This window comes from Mytilus californianus, unplaced genomic scaffold (genome assembly GCF_021869535.1).
Source record: "Mytilus californianus isolate M0D057914Y unplaced genomic scaffold, xbMytCali1.0.p SCAF_1, whole genome shotgun sequence".
Classification (NCBI taxonomy): Eukaryota; Metazoa; Mollusca; class Bivalvia; order Mytilida; family Mytilidae; genus Mytilus; species Mytilus californianus.
In genome coordinates, this window is record NW_026262581.1 from 84,785,064 (window position 1) to 84,801,247 (window position 16,184).

The 16,184-nt window shown below is 33.1% G+C and overlaps 1 protein-coding gene across 2 annotated transcripts; it reads right to left on the reverse strand.

The window, feature by feature from the left end:
* Nucleotides 1-752: 752 nt before the first annotated feature.
* Nucleotides 753-6,385, reverse strand: LOC127725246 (galactoside alpha-(1,2)-fucosyltransferase 2-like). Of its 2 annotated transcripts, none has more exons than XM_052232111.1 (3): nucleotides 6,295-6,385; nucleotides 5,063-5,102; nucleotides 753-2,501 (listed from the first exon to the last, which is right to left on the reverse strand). In XM_052232111.1, exons 1-3 carry the CDS (start codon nucleotides 6,325-6,327, stop codon nucleotides 1,555-1,557), a joined length of 1,020 nt encoding a protein of 339 aa, XP_052088071.1. In that variant the 5' UTR covers nucleotides 6,328-6,385; the 3' UTR covers nucleotides 753-1,554. The 2 variants fall into 2 exon arrangements, with proteins under 2 accessions (XP_052088071.1, XP_052088080.1); XM_052232120.1 differs by lacking the exon at nucleotides 6,295-6,385 and adding an exon at nucleotides 5,816-6,196.
* Nucleotides 6,386-16,184: the final 9,799 nt, after the last annotated feature.

Sequence of the window (16,184 nt, forward strand, 5' to 3'; positions counted from 1 at the left end):
ATTTACAAAACAATAAACGAAAAAAGAAATATGATATTTAGCAACAAACGGCAACCACTGCATTGCAGGCTCCTAACTTGGGACAGGCTCATACAGAATGTGGCAGGGATGAACATGTTTTCTGGGTCAATCCCCCTGAAAGTGGGACAGTGATGTGACAGAATAACTTAAAAGAACAAACTATAAAACTCTGTTAAAAAGGGCTTTACTCATCAGATACATTCAAAGTACATACAAACCTTAGCAAAAACACAAAAGCACAAATCCGAGAGTACTCGCAGTTACTGAAAGCTAGTTCAAAGCAAATAACTACTAATACAAACTCGTATGTCTAACACTAACATGTTATAGGACGGAACACATTTTTTTAGAGGTTGTTGATGTGTAAACTAGGCAAATTAACTCACAAACTGAAAAAGGTCCGAAAGAAAACATGAATTCAATCCTTATTGACTGGATCACAGTGAAAGTTACGAAAGCAGTTTCGGCAATATGGTCTATCGAATAGTAAGTCAAGGAAAAAATGCTAACGGACCAATCCGTTTCATGTTTTTGTAGATATGTTAATCATATGAAAATTATCAATCAGTACACATCCAATATCCAATGGATTTAGTTTATAAAGGATTTCATATATAATGTTTATGTATGAGCTTGCTAAACTTTCAGCATTACTTTATTCAAGGAACAGGATTCCGTGGGTAAATATATATTAGAGCAACGCCAGTATCAATCCCAGATAAAGCACAAAATTCCAGGAAAAATTGTTTTATTTCTAGTGTTATCATTTGATAGATATAACATTATGTTTTAAAGACACTTCTCGACGAGCCCCTGCGATTTAAGATGGCATGACAACTGACTCTGGAGAACTTTTTGGCGGGCCTCAAAGGAAAAAACTGAAAGCTGAATTTTACATGAGTTTATGTCCATAAATGACAGTGTAGAAATTTCTTACGCATGCACACAATTTGAAAAAGTGGTTATCTCCTTAGGATAAGTAATATATCATAGTTATATGCCCGAATGGCAGGTTATTGAAAAAAGTTAATTTTGAACCCTGCATTTTGCTATTTTTGAGCTTTTGCTACTTATCTAAAAATCCTTGATTGATGTCACCATGGAACACAGTTTAACATAGAGATCTATGAAAAGTCATAGAAATAGCTCAGCAAACACCTGCTAGGGTCACAACTAATGCATAAAAACAGTGGTGGAGAAAACGGTGAACTACTGCTTTCGAACACGTGTTGGGAGATCTGTCAAATGAGCAAATTTTGTATCTCTATATCTTGACAATAACAAATGTACATTAATGACGATAACTGCATTTTAAATAATCTTGACAGTTCGATGGTTCACTATGTTATTACTGATCATTTTCTAAGAAAACTTATTGTTTTAAGGCACTTTTATGTATTTCGTTTTTTTTTTCCTCTTGCAGTTTTCCAAAAGTTGAATCACAAGACGTTCAAGGTCAGTAATGCTTAATACCCAATATGTTTGCATAAGATATATAGCACATTAAAACAAAATTTGTCAAAAATTTATTGATTAAAGTCCTACCCATTCTGCATAGAAATGGTCTTCAAAATTAAGTATGCGTTCAAATCGTGAACCCTTTTTTGCAGCATCTTTAACGTAAACCACTTTTCCACCAGTTAAATAACCAATCCACCAGCCAAAAGTTCCTATTGTCATGATTGTATGGTCACAAGCAACGACAGTTGCCATATCAAATTCTCTTTTCCCTAAGGATATAAATTCTACAGGAACATGAGAAGGCATATTATTTTTAGACCAAGCCATGCCATCTGATATAACTAGAAATATAACAGTTGCATACCTTTTAGCGTAATAGTTCACAGATCTGTTTAAATAATTGGGTGTTGCAATATTAAATCCGTCATGGTTTCCTACCTTATCACCTCTCCTTATATGAACACCTACCAAAGTAATACTTTTGCGAGACTTAATCTTCCGTCTCTGTAGTATTTTCCAAATGGTCTGTTCTGCAGTATTCTGAATATGCTTTCGAAATGTTAATTGCTTCCGTAACTCCTTATCATACATGTGAAAATATTTCCATGACTGAAGTCCATATCCTAGTTGAATGTTATCTTCAGAACTAAAATTTAGTAAACTTTTGTTGTATGTCGGAGATGCTTTATCTAAAACTTTTCGAAACCCCTTGCATAAGCCTTTTGATTTATTGGATGTCACATTAATTTCGAACACTTTCCGGATTTCAGCATCGGGAGGTACGATAAGCTCCATTTGTTTAGTCCTTGCAACAGCAAACGAAGTAGAAAATTGAAACAATCTATTTCCGAGACCACCTTGTAAAATAGGACATATTGACCCCTTCTTTTTCCTTGTAACTCTATCAAAATGTGTTGTTGACATGTTTCTCCTGTATAAAGGAACTGGTAAATTTGTTACCCTTGAGCTATCAAACAGCTGTCTGAGAAGAACGTAAACGGAAAATAGTAACAGGATACCTTAAATGTATAAAAATAAATCAGGGAATATATGTTACAACGTTATGGCAAATATCAATACATGTTTTGATAGATATAGTTAAAACTTGAACTCATCACAAGTCTTCAACTCTCAGAAATTTACACATGCACACGCTGCATAGACATATATGTATATTATTCAAGATTTTATCCATCCATCCATCCAAAAAAGTAACACTATTTGCATTTGTACGATGGAATTAAAGTCTTTGAAACGCACAATATTAGTTGTCAATAGAAAACGACGCAAATATTATAAACACACAAAGGAGACGAACCAGATGTTGCATTCAAGGTACTCAAATGATCACTGTATGCACTGTACCGAGGCACTCAAATTAAAATACACCATTACATTAGTTGCAGTGAAAATGCCGTGATTTTCCAGAGAAATATAAATCTATAATTTCACATGTGTTTTTCATTCATATAATGTAACAAATTAAAATACGTTTTTTGCATTTTCTATTCTTTTTTACTATTATGTCATTTGTCATTTTGGAGCTTTTATAGCCAACAATGAGGTATAGATAAGGCTAATTGTCGAAGGTCGTATGGTGACCTATAGTTGTTAACTTCTACCTCGTTAGTTCTCCGGTGGAGAGTTGTCTTATTGGCAATCATGCAACATCTTCTAATTATACGACCGCAACAAAATTTTGCGCTCGTATATTGGTATGACGTTGGCGTCGTCGTCGTCGTCGTCCGAAGACACATTGGTTTTCGCACTCTAACTTTAGTTTAAGTGAATGGATCTCTATGAAATTTTACCATAAGGTTCAATACTACAAAAGGAAGATTGGGATTGATTTTGGGGGTTATGGTACCAACAGTTAAGGAATTAGGGGCCAAAAAAGGGCCAAAAATAAGCATTTTTGTAACTTCCAGACATAACTTGTGTGTTAGTGTATGGATCTCTCTGACATTGTACCACAATGTGCCATATCACAAAGGGAATGCTGGGATTGATTTTGGGGGTAATTGCCTCAAAAGTTTAGAAATTAGGGGCCAAAAAAGGGTAAAAAAACAAGCATTTTTTTAATTCCATGACAATAACTTGTGTATAAGTGTATGGATCTTTTTGAAATTGTACTACAAGGTTCCATATCACAAAGGGAAAGCTGGAATTGAGTTTGGGGGTAATTGCCCAAAACGTTTAGGAATAAGGGACCAAAAAGGGGCAAAACAAGCATTTTTCTAGTTTCCAGACAATAACGTGTGTTCAGGTGTATGTATCTCTCATAAGTTGTACTGCAAGGTACCATACCACAAAGGGGAGGCTGGGATTGATTTTGGGGGTAATTGCTTCAAAATTTTAGGAATTAGGGGCCAAAAAGGGGCAAAAAACTATCATTTTTCTAGTTTCAGGACAATAACTTGTGTGTAAGTGTATGGATCTTTATGAAATTGTACTACAAGGTTCCATATTACAAAGGAAAAGCTGGGTTTGAGTTTATGGGGTAATTGCCTTAAACATTTAAGAATTTGGGGCCAAAAAGGGGCAAAAAAACAAGCATTTTTTCTAGTTTCCAGACAATAACTTGTGTTCAAGTGTATGGATCTCTCTGAAATTGTACTGCAAGGTACCATACCACAAAGGGAAGGCTGGGATTGAGTTTGGGGGTGATGAATCATAAGGGGGTTCAAAAAATTTGGGGGGAGGGATGTTTTTTTCCCTTTTTTTCCTTTTTTTTTTTTCTTTAAAATTTTCAATTTTAAATTGGTTATTTCTGATTTATATATATTAAAGCTAATAATAATGATATGGTTTGAATAGGTAAATAAAAAATTTATAAGTTTTTACGACTTAGACCACATTCATTCTGTGTCAGAAGCCTATGCTGTGTCAAATATTTAATCACAATCCAAATTCAGTGTGTTTCAAACTTGAATGTTGTGTCCATACTTGCCCCAACTGTTCAGGGTTCGACTTCTGCGGTCGTATCAAGCTGCGCCCAGCAGAGCATTTTATTTTTAAATTGTAATCAAAAGAATTATTAATCCAAGAATTCAAACATCGAAAAATATTCAACTCGTGACTTATAACCTCTAACTATAACCCATGCGCTACAATGTGAAGTTTGGTCACTCATTGCTATATGTCAGGGAAATTTCATGCACAATATATTCTACATTCTCTCTAAGGTCTTAAGTAAAAGACACGTGTATAAAAACTTTGTAGAGTGTTTGATTTATACCGTGTATATACTTTGTATGTGCTGTTTGTTTATGAATTACAAGTGGTGAGATTGAATCTGAATCTTGTATATGCTTTCTATATTAGAATTATTTGATTGGTTATTCTTTGAATAATTAAACAGTTATCCTACCTCCTAATTCCACAAAAAGTAAAGCTAAAGACCACATAAAGCATTTGTATAGGAATACATAACGGAGAAAATCGTGATAATTGCCCTAAAAAATTGATATGTTTAACATCAATATAATAATGTTAAAGAAACTGTTCACATTTCTCCCGAAGTTTGAAACTTGTCCATCTTTTTTTCTGAAGTTGTTTGTTTCAATTATTTAATACTCACATGAAGCTAAATATAACAGCTTCTGTTTTAAAGGCTTCGTCTACAAAAAACATGTTTTGCGTTTAGAAGTATATCTATATATATCATTATATATCTAACAAACCAGCGTACGTATCTTCTCATGATGTCTAATACACATAAACATGCACACTTTAACATAAATTATCGCTATTTTGTGTATTTTTTCTTTTGTCTTTTTTTGGATAATTGTTCATATCATGCTTTTCGCTTGAGGTTGAAACGTATCGCTAGTATCTAAGGCTCGTTTACAACGGCGTGATTTATCTCAGTTGAGAAAAAGAATATATCGTATTGGCAGTCAAAATTATATAAAAAAGTAATTTAATTATCAAGATTTAATTATTTTGAAAAAAGTACGTTTATTCTAGTGATTTCAAAGTTTAAATTGTAAACTTTTCATTTCTTTATAGGAACATTCCAGCAGCGCCTGCATGTGGTGTAGATATCTCCCAGTTGTTACGATATCCAAGAGCTTGCGTCTTCTACCATTATTTTATTGATAAAGGCTTCCTGTCTGCAAAGAAGTTATTGAAATAAGGGTTTCAAGTGGTGAAGTTGAAGTCATCCCTTCGAAAAGTTTTACGGATGCCATCACGAGTTGTTTGACTATAATGGAATATCTGTGTCAAAGATGAATACGAATATGTTTCAATTGTCATAACCACAATTACGTTCTCCTTTTTCCCGATGGTGAAATCATCAAATGACACTTATCACCGAATTTGTACTTACCATTTGTTACATGATTGGTGTCACTAGTGAAGAAGGATTTGCTTAACTTTCCGGAGCAACTAAGATCACCTCCGGTTTTTATATGGTTTGTGTTGTTTTAATTTTCTGTTGAGGGCTATGTGAACGTGTTTATCGTTTCGTCGTCTGTCTTTTCTTTTTTGCAAATGAGTTGTCAGTTTCTCTTGATTTATAATTTGTTCACTTGGTATCTTTCGCCATTTTTTCCTTTATTCTAAATCTAGATTAATCACACTCTGACATTATTCTTATTCTAATTTAATACACCCGGAAATTCAAACTAGATTTGTTGATAGATTTTCATAAAACGCCGATGATTTAGTTTACATTTTAACATATATATCAAGGAAAGAACGTACACTCATTTTTACCTTAACAAATTAATTAAACTTGTTGATTTTTTTAAATTTTCATTCCTTCGCTTTTGTTGTAAAGTTCACTTTTGATAAAACGTTCGTTACCTTTTCTGTCATTGATCCCGAATTGTTTCTCATATTTTATTTTTATATTTGTACAAGATTTAATACACGGAAAATCAATCATGTGAAATCAAATCATATGTCAATGTTTATTATAAGTATTATTATCATAGATATCAACGGATAATTGAGTTTGACCAAGGAAAGCATTGCAAAACGTCACATGTTTTGCTCTTCGATCATTTGTAAACGTTTTGAGAATAGAATCTACAAAATGAAATGTGTAATGTAGATATGATTATAATTCTAAGAATTTGTTTAGTTGATCTAATTTTCTTTCATTACACAATTATTATATATATTTTTTTCTAAGACATTTGTTTATACAATTATGACAAAATGTAAGCATGCTGCTTACAGTAAGAACCTTTCTCATACATGTCGTAAATAGTGTTATTTGAATATCAATTGTTTCTTTTCCAAAACACTTCCCAAAAAACAACCGAGAAAAATATATGGTAAGGTTCAATTAAGTATCATATCTTAAAGCATCAGATAAAATTGTTAAAGAATGTGAATATCAGTCAAAACTTGATGAATGAAGTTAACTGTGACGTCATTAAATGCTTTTTCAGGTTTTGTTTGTTGCAAAAATACGCTAGTTTTTTGCAAAGAGTTCAGCACTCTTTACACGATACTTTCTGACTAGGCACAACTGTGGATTTTGACGTCCTGCACAGCCAAACGAACGCTTAACTTTTTGCATGGGTTTTACAGCCGAAAGATTATCATGGGATAAACATATTTCTACATCGTAGTCAACCCGTTGGATTAATTAATAGATGACAACAGGACCATGTCCAGAACAAGTTTACATGTAGGTAACAGACAATGTGGGGAAACTTAAAAGTTTAAACATGCAGTAATCCTGCATTGCTGAGCATTCCTACCAATATCTTTTATTGTGCAAAATAATGACATTCATAGAATCCTAAAAAATACATCAAATCAGATGAGCAGTTTCCATGAGGTAACGACCGTTCAGCTTTCTTTTGAGGGAGGGGTGTACAAACACACATTTTTCGACTTAAATCAAAAACAAAAACGTACAATTGTTTGTAATAATACACAGGATCAAGATTTTGTTTAACTCATTGTAGAATTTATATTATTCCCCTTTTACATTAGAACTATTCTTTTTTCACTGCCTGTTAATTTTCTAAAATGTTTGAGAGATTATGCACTTGACAAAGGATGCATAAATACATTTTCTCCAATATACAGACTTGTCAGTATAATATGGATGTAGCTCTTTTCCGTCTTTTTAAACCAGTAAGATCGGAACCTTTACATGAGGAAAAGAGGAAATTCCTTCCTGTTTACTTTACCAATAGAGAGATTGATACAATCAACACCAGCAACGTTCTACATCACAAGGAGGTAACATCTAAAATTCCTATTTATTTTCAAAATCAGTCTGTTCCTATTGTACCCTACAGTTACACCAAAACCATTGCATCCAAAATATTTAACTATAAACAAGCATTACAGGACCTTGATTTAGAAGAATACCTCAAAAATCCTCTGACATGTGACTGTTCCCACTCGCCTTACAATTACAGCCCCTTGACCATGTTATTACTGGGGATCTAAACATAATTCACAATGAAAATCTCCGAAAGATGATTTTTCATGGTCCTAAGTTTAGAGAACTCCAACACATCAATTGGAACCATAACATTAAAATAATTATGGATTCCATTGAGGACTACGCCAGAGCATGGGCTAAACGAGAAGTTCAACTAGACACTTTGTCAGAATGGGTCACAACAATCAGGTCTCTGATAAAACGTCGCATTCATAAGTTGAAAAACTGTGTGAATGATCGACCAAAGTCCGTATTCAGAGACAAAGAGGCTGTGAAATGCCTATCATCTCTTCAAGATAAGTATGTTGTTGTTCCTGCGGACAAAGCTTCAAATAATATTGTCTTTATATGTAAATCGTATTACTACGAGTGTCTTGTAAAAGAATTAGGAATAAATGAGCACTCAGGTAATCCCACATACAAAAACATATCATTTGACAAGGATGAGATTTTGGCGAATCATAAGTCCTTCATGGCTTCAATGAACATTGCATTGAGCAACAAATCGGAGGACTTACCTTGTTTGTATTGGATACCTAAACTTCACAAAATTCCGTACAAACAACGGTACATTGCCGGCTCATCTGCATGTTCCACTAAAGAATTGTCCATTAGATTGACTAAAATTCTGTCCGCAGTGAAAGAGGGTCTTCAGAAATACTGTGAAACTGTTTACTCGCGTAGTGGTATTAACCATATGTGGATTCTTAAAAACTCTAAAGAACGTCTGGATAATTTTAAATCTCGGTCTTTTTCTGAAATTAGTTCTATCAAAACTTTTGATTTTTCAAACTTGTATACCACCATTCCCCATGTGAAATTGAAAAACCGTCTAAAAGAAATAATCCACTATGCTTTTCATCATAAAAATGGTAGCATACGCTATAAATTTATTACTTTGGGATACCATAAGGCATATTTTGTTTATAGTGAACAAAAGGGCAAAACATGCTACACAGAGGAACAAGTGATCAGTATGCTGGAGTTTCTTATTGACAACATATTTGTTGAATTTGGAGGTAGACTCTTTCAACAAATTGTCGGCATTCCTATGGGAACGAACTGTGCGCCTCTCCTTGCCGACCTATTCTTATTTTCATATGAATCGGAGTTCCTACAGACACTTGCCAAAAACAAGAAGATCAAAGAAGCAAGGTTATTTAATTTCACTTTCAGATATATTGATGATGTTCTTTCCATTAACAATTCGAACTTTTCTGATTGGGTTCCATTAATATATCCACCAGAACTAGAAATTAAAGAAACAACAGACACGGCTTCCTCCGACTCATTTTTAGACTTATACATCGAATTTAACATACACAGTCATCTCAGTACCAGAATCTATGACAAACGAGACGATTTGAATTTTGAAATTATCAATTTCCCCCACCTTAGTAGCAATATACCAACTTCACCTGCATATAGGATATACATTTCCCAACTTATTCGATATTCAAGAGCTTGCAGCTCCTACGCAGACTTTGTAAAACGTCACCAGTGTCTGAGCAGAAAGTTGATGAACCAGGGGTATGCCAAAGAACGTCTCGTCCTTTTTCTAAAAAAGTTCATCGGAAGGTACCAAGAACTTGTTGATAAATATTCCGTATCAACTTCACAAATAATACACGATGGTCTTGAAGTATAGATTTTGCGAACTGACGTTGTTTATCATCTTAATAACGTGTTATAGTATTCTTTTATTTATCTTTATTAATATTACTTTTACTGTTAAGTCTGTTTTTTGAGATATTCATTTGACGTGACTCTGTGCTTATGTATCCCGTCATACTTTGAACGACAAAATTATTTTATTTATTAATATCACTTTTACTGTTGAGTCTGTTTTTTGTGATATACATTTGACGTGACTCTGTACTTATGTATATCGTCATACTTTGTACCACACAATTATTTTATTTTATTTATTAATATTACTTTTACTGTTAATTTTTTTTTTTTTGTTATATCCATTTTACGTGACTCTGTATTTATGTATCCCGTCATACTTTGAACGACAAAATTATTTTATGTCTACCTGTGCGAATTTCAAACCCGCGATTTTACGCCAGTACTTAAAACCTTCAATCCTTTATGGGTGGATTTTACATAGATAAATAATATCGTATAATATAAGCAAAATGAGGATGTCAAATTTGATGTATGCCATTTTGTGCTTCTTCGTTACATTTGTTTGTTTTTATAGTGATTAAGATGATAACACAATGTTGACTGCTGTACCCCTATTTTTGACATCTTTACCTATTGTGTCTGTTTGTTTTGTTCACGCATCGTTGTCAATATAATGGAATTTGATGCGACTGTCATACAAGTGAGAGGTTTAGCTAGCTATAAAACCAGGTTCAATCCACCATTTTCTACATAAGAAAATGCCTGTACCAAGTCAGGAATATGACAGTTGTTATCCATTCGTTTGATGTGTTTGAGCTTTTGATTTTGCCATTTGATTATGACTTATATCTAGAAATTGACTATGAGGGTCGGTTGAAAACAAAACTTTACGACAACAGAGATGATTTCAGCTTCCAAAAAACATCAATTAACCTTGTAAGAATATCCAGTTCTTAGCTCTGGACGAGAAACAAAAACGCTGCAATTTCACCTTTTACAAAGTCTACAAATAAACGGAATGATAATCGTTATTTTATATCATCATTTAAGCATGGTGCATTATATCTTCAAAATGCAAATATGATACACCGATAGTGCATATCTTTACACAATAACTACGTGTCAAAAAAATTATGTCATGTCTCAAGACATACATTTTTGTACGGCTAATCATTAAGGTTTGTTTTTTGTTTGTTTGTAAGACAAAATGCGAGTTAATGTACAAGTACATATGTATGATTTTGGAGTTTAATAATAATAAAGATACGCTAAAAGTTATTTATTTTTGCACAAAGACAATCTCAAAATTAGTCATATGAGTATGTGTTGTAGTTCGTAACATCTAGAAAGGTCACAAAGTAAATGTTTAAACCAGTTTAATCTATTTTTGAAATCAATATCCACCATTTAAATGCAATTATGATTCACCGAATAACATTTTGTTTTACATAATTCAACTCAATATCGAAAGTCATTAGTTGTATGTCTCACGACATAGACATAGTCAATGATGTTACCAATTTCGCATATGCACAAAAATGCATTAATGATAAACTAGAATTAAACAGTTCTTACATGTCCCCAGACATAAAACTTATCATGCAAGTCATAGCAGTTCCAAAGGAATTCTGGTATTTAAGAATAAATAAACGCTTGTAATCTGTCTGCAGATTGACGTAATATATTTTGCCACGTTTGAAAATTTGGTTGAAAATTTATTTGTATACATGAAAACCGGTTAACGAGATTAAATGAAGTGTATAGTAGAATGAACAAAATATTAGATTCAACTTTACAGATTTACAGAATGAGTGCAAGAGAGACTGCAAGTATGAATAATATGTTAATTTGGTTTATGAAACAAAGCTGGACCAATTATTTCAATATGTCTCTAAGCTTGGAATAAACAAAGCTGGACCAATTATTTCAATATGTCTCTAAGCTTGGAATTAGGGATACTTGTGTACAGGGTAGAAAACTCGAATATGTTTAAACTATTGGGAGACGAAAAACCCTTAGATTGTATTCTAACGATTTTGGATTGTTTTGGTATCAATAACACAACTTATTACTGTCTGGATCGCCCCAACAAATTCGTCTGAATCGAAAATTATGCAAAATCCTGCTAATTATTTCAAACCAACGTAACTGCAAACAAAAAGTTCTATGTTTAGACGAATTAAGCATTCCATTAGTTCCCTGTTGCTCATATAAGTCCTCATGTTTTAAGGTATTTATTTATTTATTTTTTTAAATATTTTGGTGAGGGTTAAGTGTGAAGGTTATTCGAGAAAATTGCTTTGCACGCTCAATTGTATTACATGTTTTACCATCGGTACAAGGACATCATTCGTAAATATAAATCAACATGCAGACATCTTATACGTTCGGGTATTTCACATCCAATCTTTTATGGTAATATTCTATACAAAGCACAAACATGTCGTCATTCACCTCAAAAGCTAACCAAACCTTTAAACAGACTTATTCAGAAGAGATATAGTAACGATACTGTTGTCAGGTCATTAAAGATGGCAAATTTTTGAATTAATATTGATTCACTCATAGGGTCTTGGAATCGGAAATAAACATATTTATTCTAAAACCAGTTCTTGGCATGATACGGGTTATGTTCTTCTCATATTTTTTGATGGTATGATACTAAACTCCTAACGGGAGGGATTGTGCTTGATGTTAATATGATGAAGACATAATCTTTCAATCAGTTTAATTGACGTCTGGAGCTGGCATGTCAGTAACTGCTAGAAGTCCTTTGTTAAGGGGGGGGGGGGGGGGGGGGGGGAGATCTCACAAAACATGTTTAACCCCGCCGCATTTTTGCGACTGTCCCAAGTGAAGAGCCTCTGGCCTTTGTTAGTCTTGTATGTTTTTTTAATTTTAGTTTAGTTTTATGTTTCGGAGTTTAGTATGACGTCCATTTTCACTGAACTAGTACACATTTTTGTTCAGGGGCCAGCTGAAGCCCGACTCCGGGTGTGGGATGTTCTCGCTGTGTTGAAGACCCATTGGTGGCCTTGTGATGTTTCCTGCTCTTTGGTCGGGTTATTTTGTCTCTTTGATACATTCCCCATTTCCAATCTCAATTTTATTAAATCTTTAGATACAAGGAAAGTCGTCTAATCCGAACATTTACTGGTTTGATCCTATTCCGATTGTGACATTTTGACTGACTTTGGACTCGCATGGCGGGTAATGCATGTATAGCAGGAAACGCTTACCATGTCGACGCGTCCGGTCGCGCTAATTTGTACTCATGCAAATCTCTCATTTTTTTTCTTTTTACTTTTTTACTTTGATTTTGTCGTTTTGTTTTATTGGATGCCAGTCAACTAGTGATCCTCCAAATTATTTTCATTTGCATTACAAACCATTTAAAAAAAAAGAGATATAATAGGATAATCTAAGCTAAAATGGGTTGAAGTACAATTTAACAACTTGTTAACTTTGGAAATGATATCTATGCGAAAAGAAGATTGTAAACAAAACATCTATATAATACTGTAGGTGTCTTATATTGCAACGATACATTTATTCAGTTTTTATAAAATTTGTTATATTTTAGCGATTGATGAGATCTGTATTCCTAATATATTGATTTCTTTGAATTACAATTAATACAAACATACCGAACCAGCTTTAACATATAAACCTCATAAGTGAGCGCAATTGAAAATCACATAAACGATTTTTTGTATTTCTAAAACAATTGTGCTTCTTTTTGTCTTTTTTCAACATTCTCTTCTCATGGAAAAAGTATGATAAGGCAATGTTTTACTCTTGAATTTAAAAATTGGCGTCAAAAATAAAATTTTCTAATTTTGTCGCACATATTGGTATAAGGGCTTCAAACTTCTTACATATAGTGCAACATAGCAAAAACTGCAAAAATGGATTCAGTTTGAGATAGAGTTTTTAATATAAATATATTAACAAAAGATTTTCCAAGAAAAGGTTATTTTGCTACAAAATGTATTATTAAATGATGTTGATATATGTATAAAATCTTTTGTTTGAAAGGTGTTTATATATATTTTATAAATTTACCTGTGACGTTACTTTTTGTGGCAATGATCCATTCGTGTTACAGACACACAATTCGTAATTCTATTAAGCTGTTTTTGTGTACTGTCCTAAATTATTTTAGTTATTAGTTGTTATTCTGTGGTTCACATGTCGAAATGTACTATTATATTATTTATTAAGTATTTCTCTATATTTGGTGTTTTTGCATTTATTTGTACTCTGTTCCGTCATGTAATGTTGTCATTTTAGCGGTATATTTAACATTGCCATAAAGCGCGGAGGTTTGACAAGCCACAAAACCAGGTTCAACCCACCATTTGTTCTTAAAATGTCCTGTACCAAGTCAGGAATATCGCAGTTGTTATTTAATAGTTCGTTTCTATGAATGTTGCATCGTTGTTTGTTTTTTGTTGCACTTCTGTGTTCTGTTATTTCGTTGTTTTCCTCTTATAGTTGATGTGTTTCCCTCGGTTTTAGTTTGTAACCCGGATTTGTTTTCTCTCAATCGATTTATGACTTTTGAACAGCAGTATACTACTGTTGCCTTTATTTGCACCAAAACGAGGGATCAAATACGTAAATTTCTACATGTTTATGACATTACAGTGACATCACAAAGGACCTTTCTGAACTAAAATGTCAAGATATGTTAACCTGTTCATTTGTCAATAGTATTAACATTAGTGCAATTGGTCGTTGAGAGTTAATTTTTACCATTGTTCGAATTTTATTTTGTTGTTTTCTTTGGTGATTTTTTTAACACGTGTATTGCAGTTTTATATGTGTACCATGTGTAAGGGTTGTTCCATTTTAGAAAATTTAAGGTAACGATCTATAGATAGTAACAACATAAACGGTACAAATGTTTTGGCACCAGATGCGCATTTCGACAATTAATTTCTCTTCAGTGATGCTCGAGGACAACATATTTGTGAATCAAACACCTAATACAAACAATGAATAGCTGATGAAACCAAACAAAATATAAATTACAGTTGGGTGCAGACCATGCATTACCTGTTAACAGGCAGAAAAACTTAACGCGGTGTTCATTCACGCGCACTTCATGTAGACGCCACGTTAACAAGGCGTTAAATCCAAACATTTCAAAAAAAATTTCAAATAAAGTAAACGGGCGTTTACTGTTACGTTTACCTCCGCGTTAACGTAAAAAAGGGCGTCTTCTTCTTTTGTTAGAATTAAACGCACGTTTACCTTTTGTAGCAAATGTGCGTTAACGCAGTTTGTCATGGTATCCTAGATACACTGACTAATCATGACTAGTTGAAATGCCCAACTGTCCCTTTTTGACAAATATCTGATTAATGATTACAAAGCTTGAAATGATACATATTAAATTAATTGAAAAGCATTTGCAATTGAAAATAAAACTGTTTTCTTAATATTATTGTTCGGACCTGATAATTGAGTACTGTTTATATCTACAAATGGATGGTTTGATAAAGAATGGAAGGAATTTTAGTTTGAAATTGCTAAATTTTTTGTCGGCATCAATACATGTATAAGGTGTCAATATTTTCCCTTTTGTTAGAATATTATGATGGTTCATGTCGATCAGTCTTTAGTTTTCTATGTTGTGTTTTGTGTTTTGTTGTTTGTCTGTTTGTCTTTTTCATTTAGCCATGGCGTTGTCAGTTTATTATCGACTAATGAGTTTGAATGTTCCTCTGGTATCTTTATCCTCACTTTTATGTTACAGCATCAAAATTTTGTTATTTTGGTACTTCAGGATGGAAAGCTTTACACAAATCGAGAGCTCTAAAAGTTTACGGTTACTACAACTTTTGTCGACAACGATAAAAAGTTCCAATAATTATTCTTTTCTATACTATTCATGCACTGGCCTGATAATTTAGTACTTTTTATACACAGGATTGATTGTTAGACACATAAGTGAAAGAATCAATATATGTTGCCAATATTTTCCCTTTTTCTTGAAAAACATACTGAACTCCAAGGTAAATTCAAAAAGGGCAAGTCTATTAAAACTGAGAAAATCAAACGTTATCAACCAAAGGAACGAGTGGAAAACTTAAGACTTCGTACAGGCATTGTCTTAAGAATGAGACGGATTAAACCTGGTTTTATACATAGTTAAACCTTCTACATATATGACATTTTTTATAGTTCCGTTATATTGACTAAATTTAGTGCGCAACTAAAATAGACATAATATGTTAGTTAATGTGACAACACTGTGCAAACATACATCACGGACATACAACATAACTGACTGAAATCTAACAAAGACGCCAACCAAAACAATGTAGTTGATACTAAATTTGATAATGATGTCAACAAAAAAAGTTTTTATATTTCATAAAAAAGTTTTTTGTAGTTGATAGTACATACCATATATAGTATACACTTTCTCGATGAAGTACATATTAAAGTACGTATTAAAATATAAAAACAAGGGTAAACAAATGAAAATAACACCGTAAAAGCCTCTTGTGTCCTCATCGCATCTCAGAACCCACATGCACAATGACGTCCAAAGTCTAACGTCATTAGTGTCGCTCGAATAAAAGAAAGCTTCAATCACTGAGAATCGACGCAAAAGAGCAAAATTATCCAATGGATTCGA

Coding starts and splice junctions, on each gene's coding strand:
- LOC127725246 (XM_052232111.1), bottom strand. CDS start 6,327: ATGAGAAACAATTCGGGATCAATGACAGAAAAG. Junction 5,103..6,294: donor CGGGATCAATGACAGAAAAG/GTAACGAACGTT, acceptor TGTTTTTTGTAG/ACGAAGCCTTTAAAACAGAA. Junction 2,502..5,062: donor GCTGTTATATTTAGCTTCAT/GTGAGTATTAAA, acceptor TATACATTTAAG/GTATCCTGTTACTATTTTCC.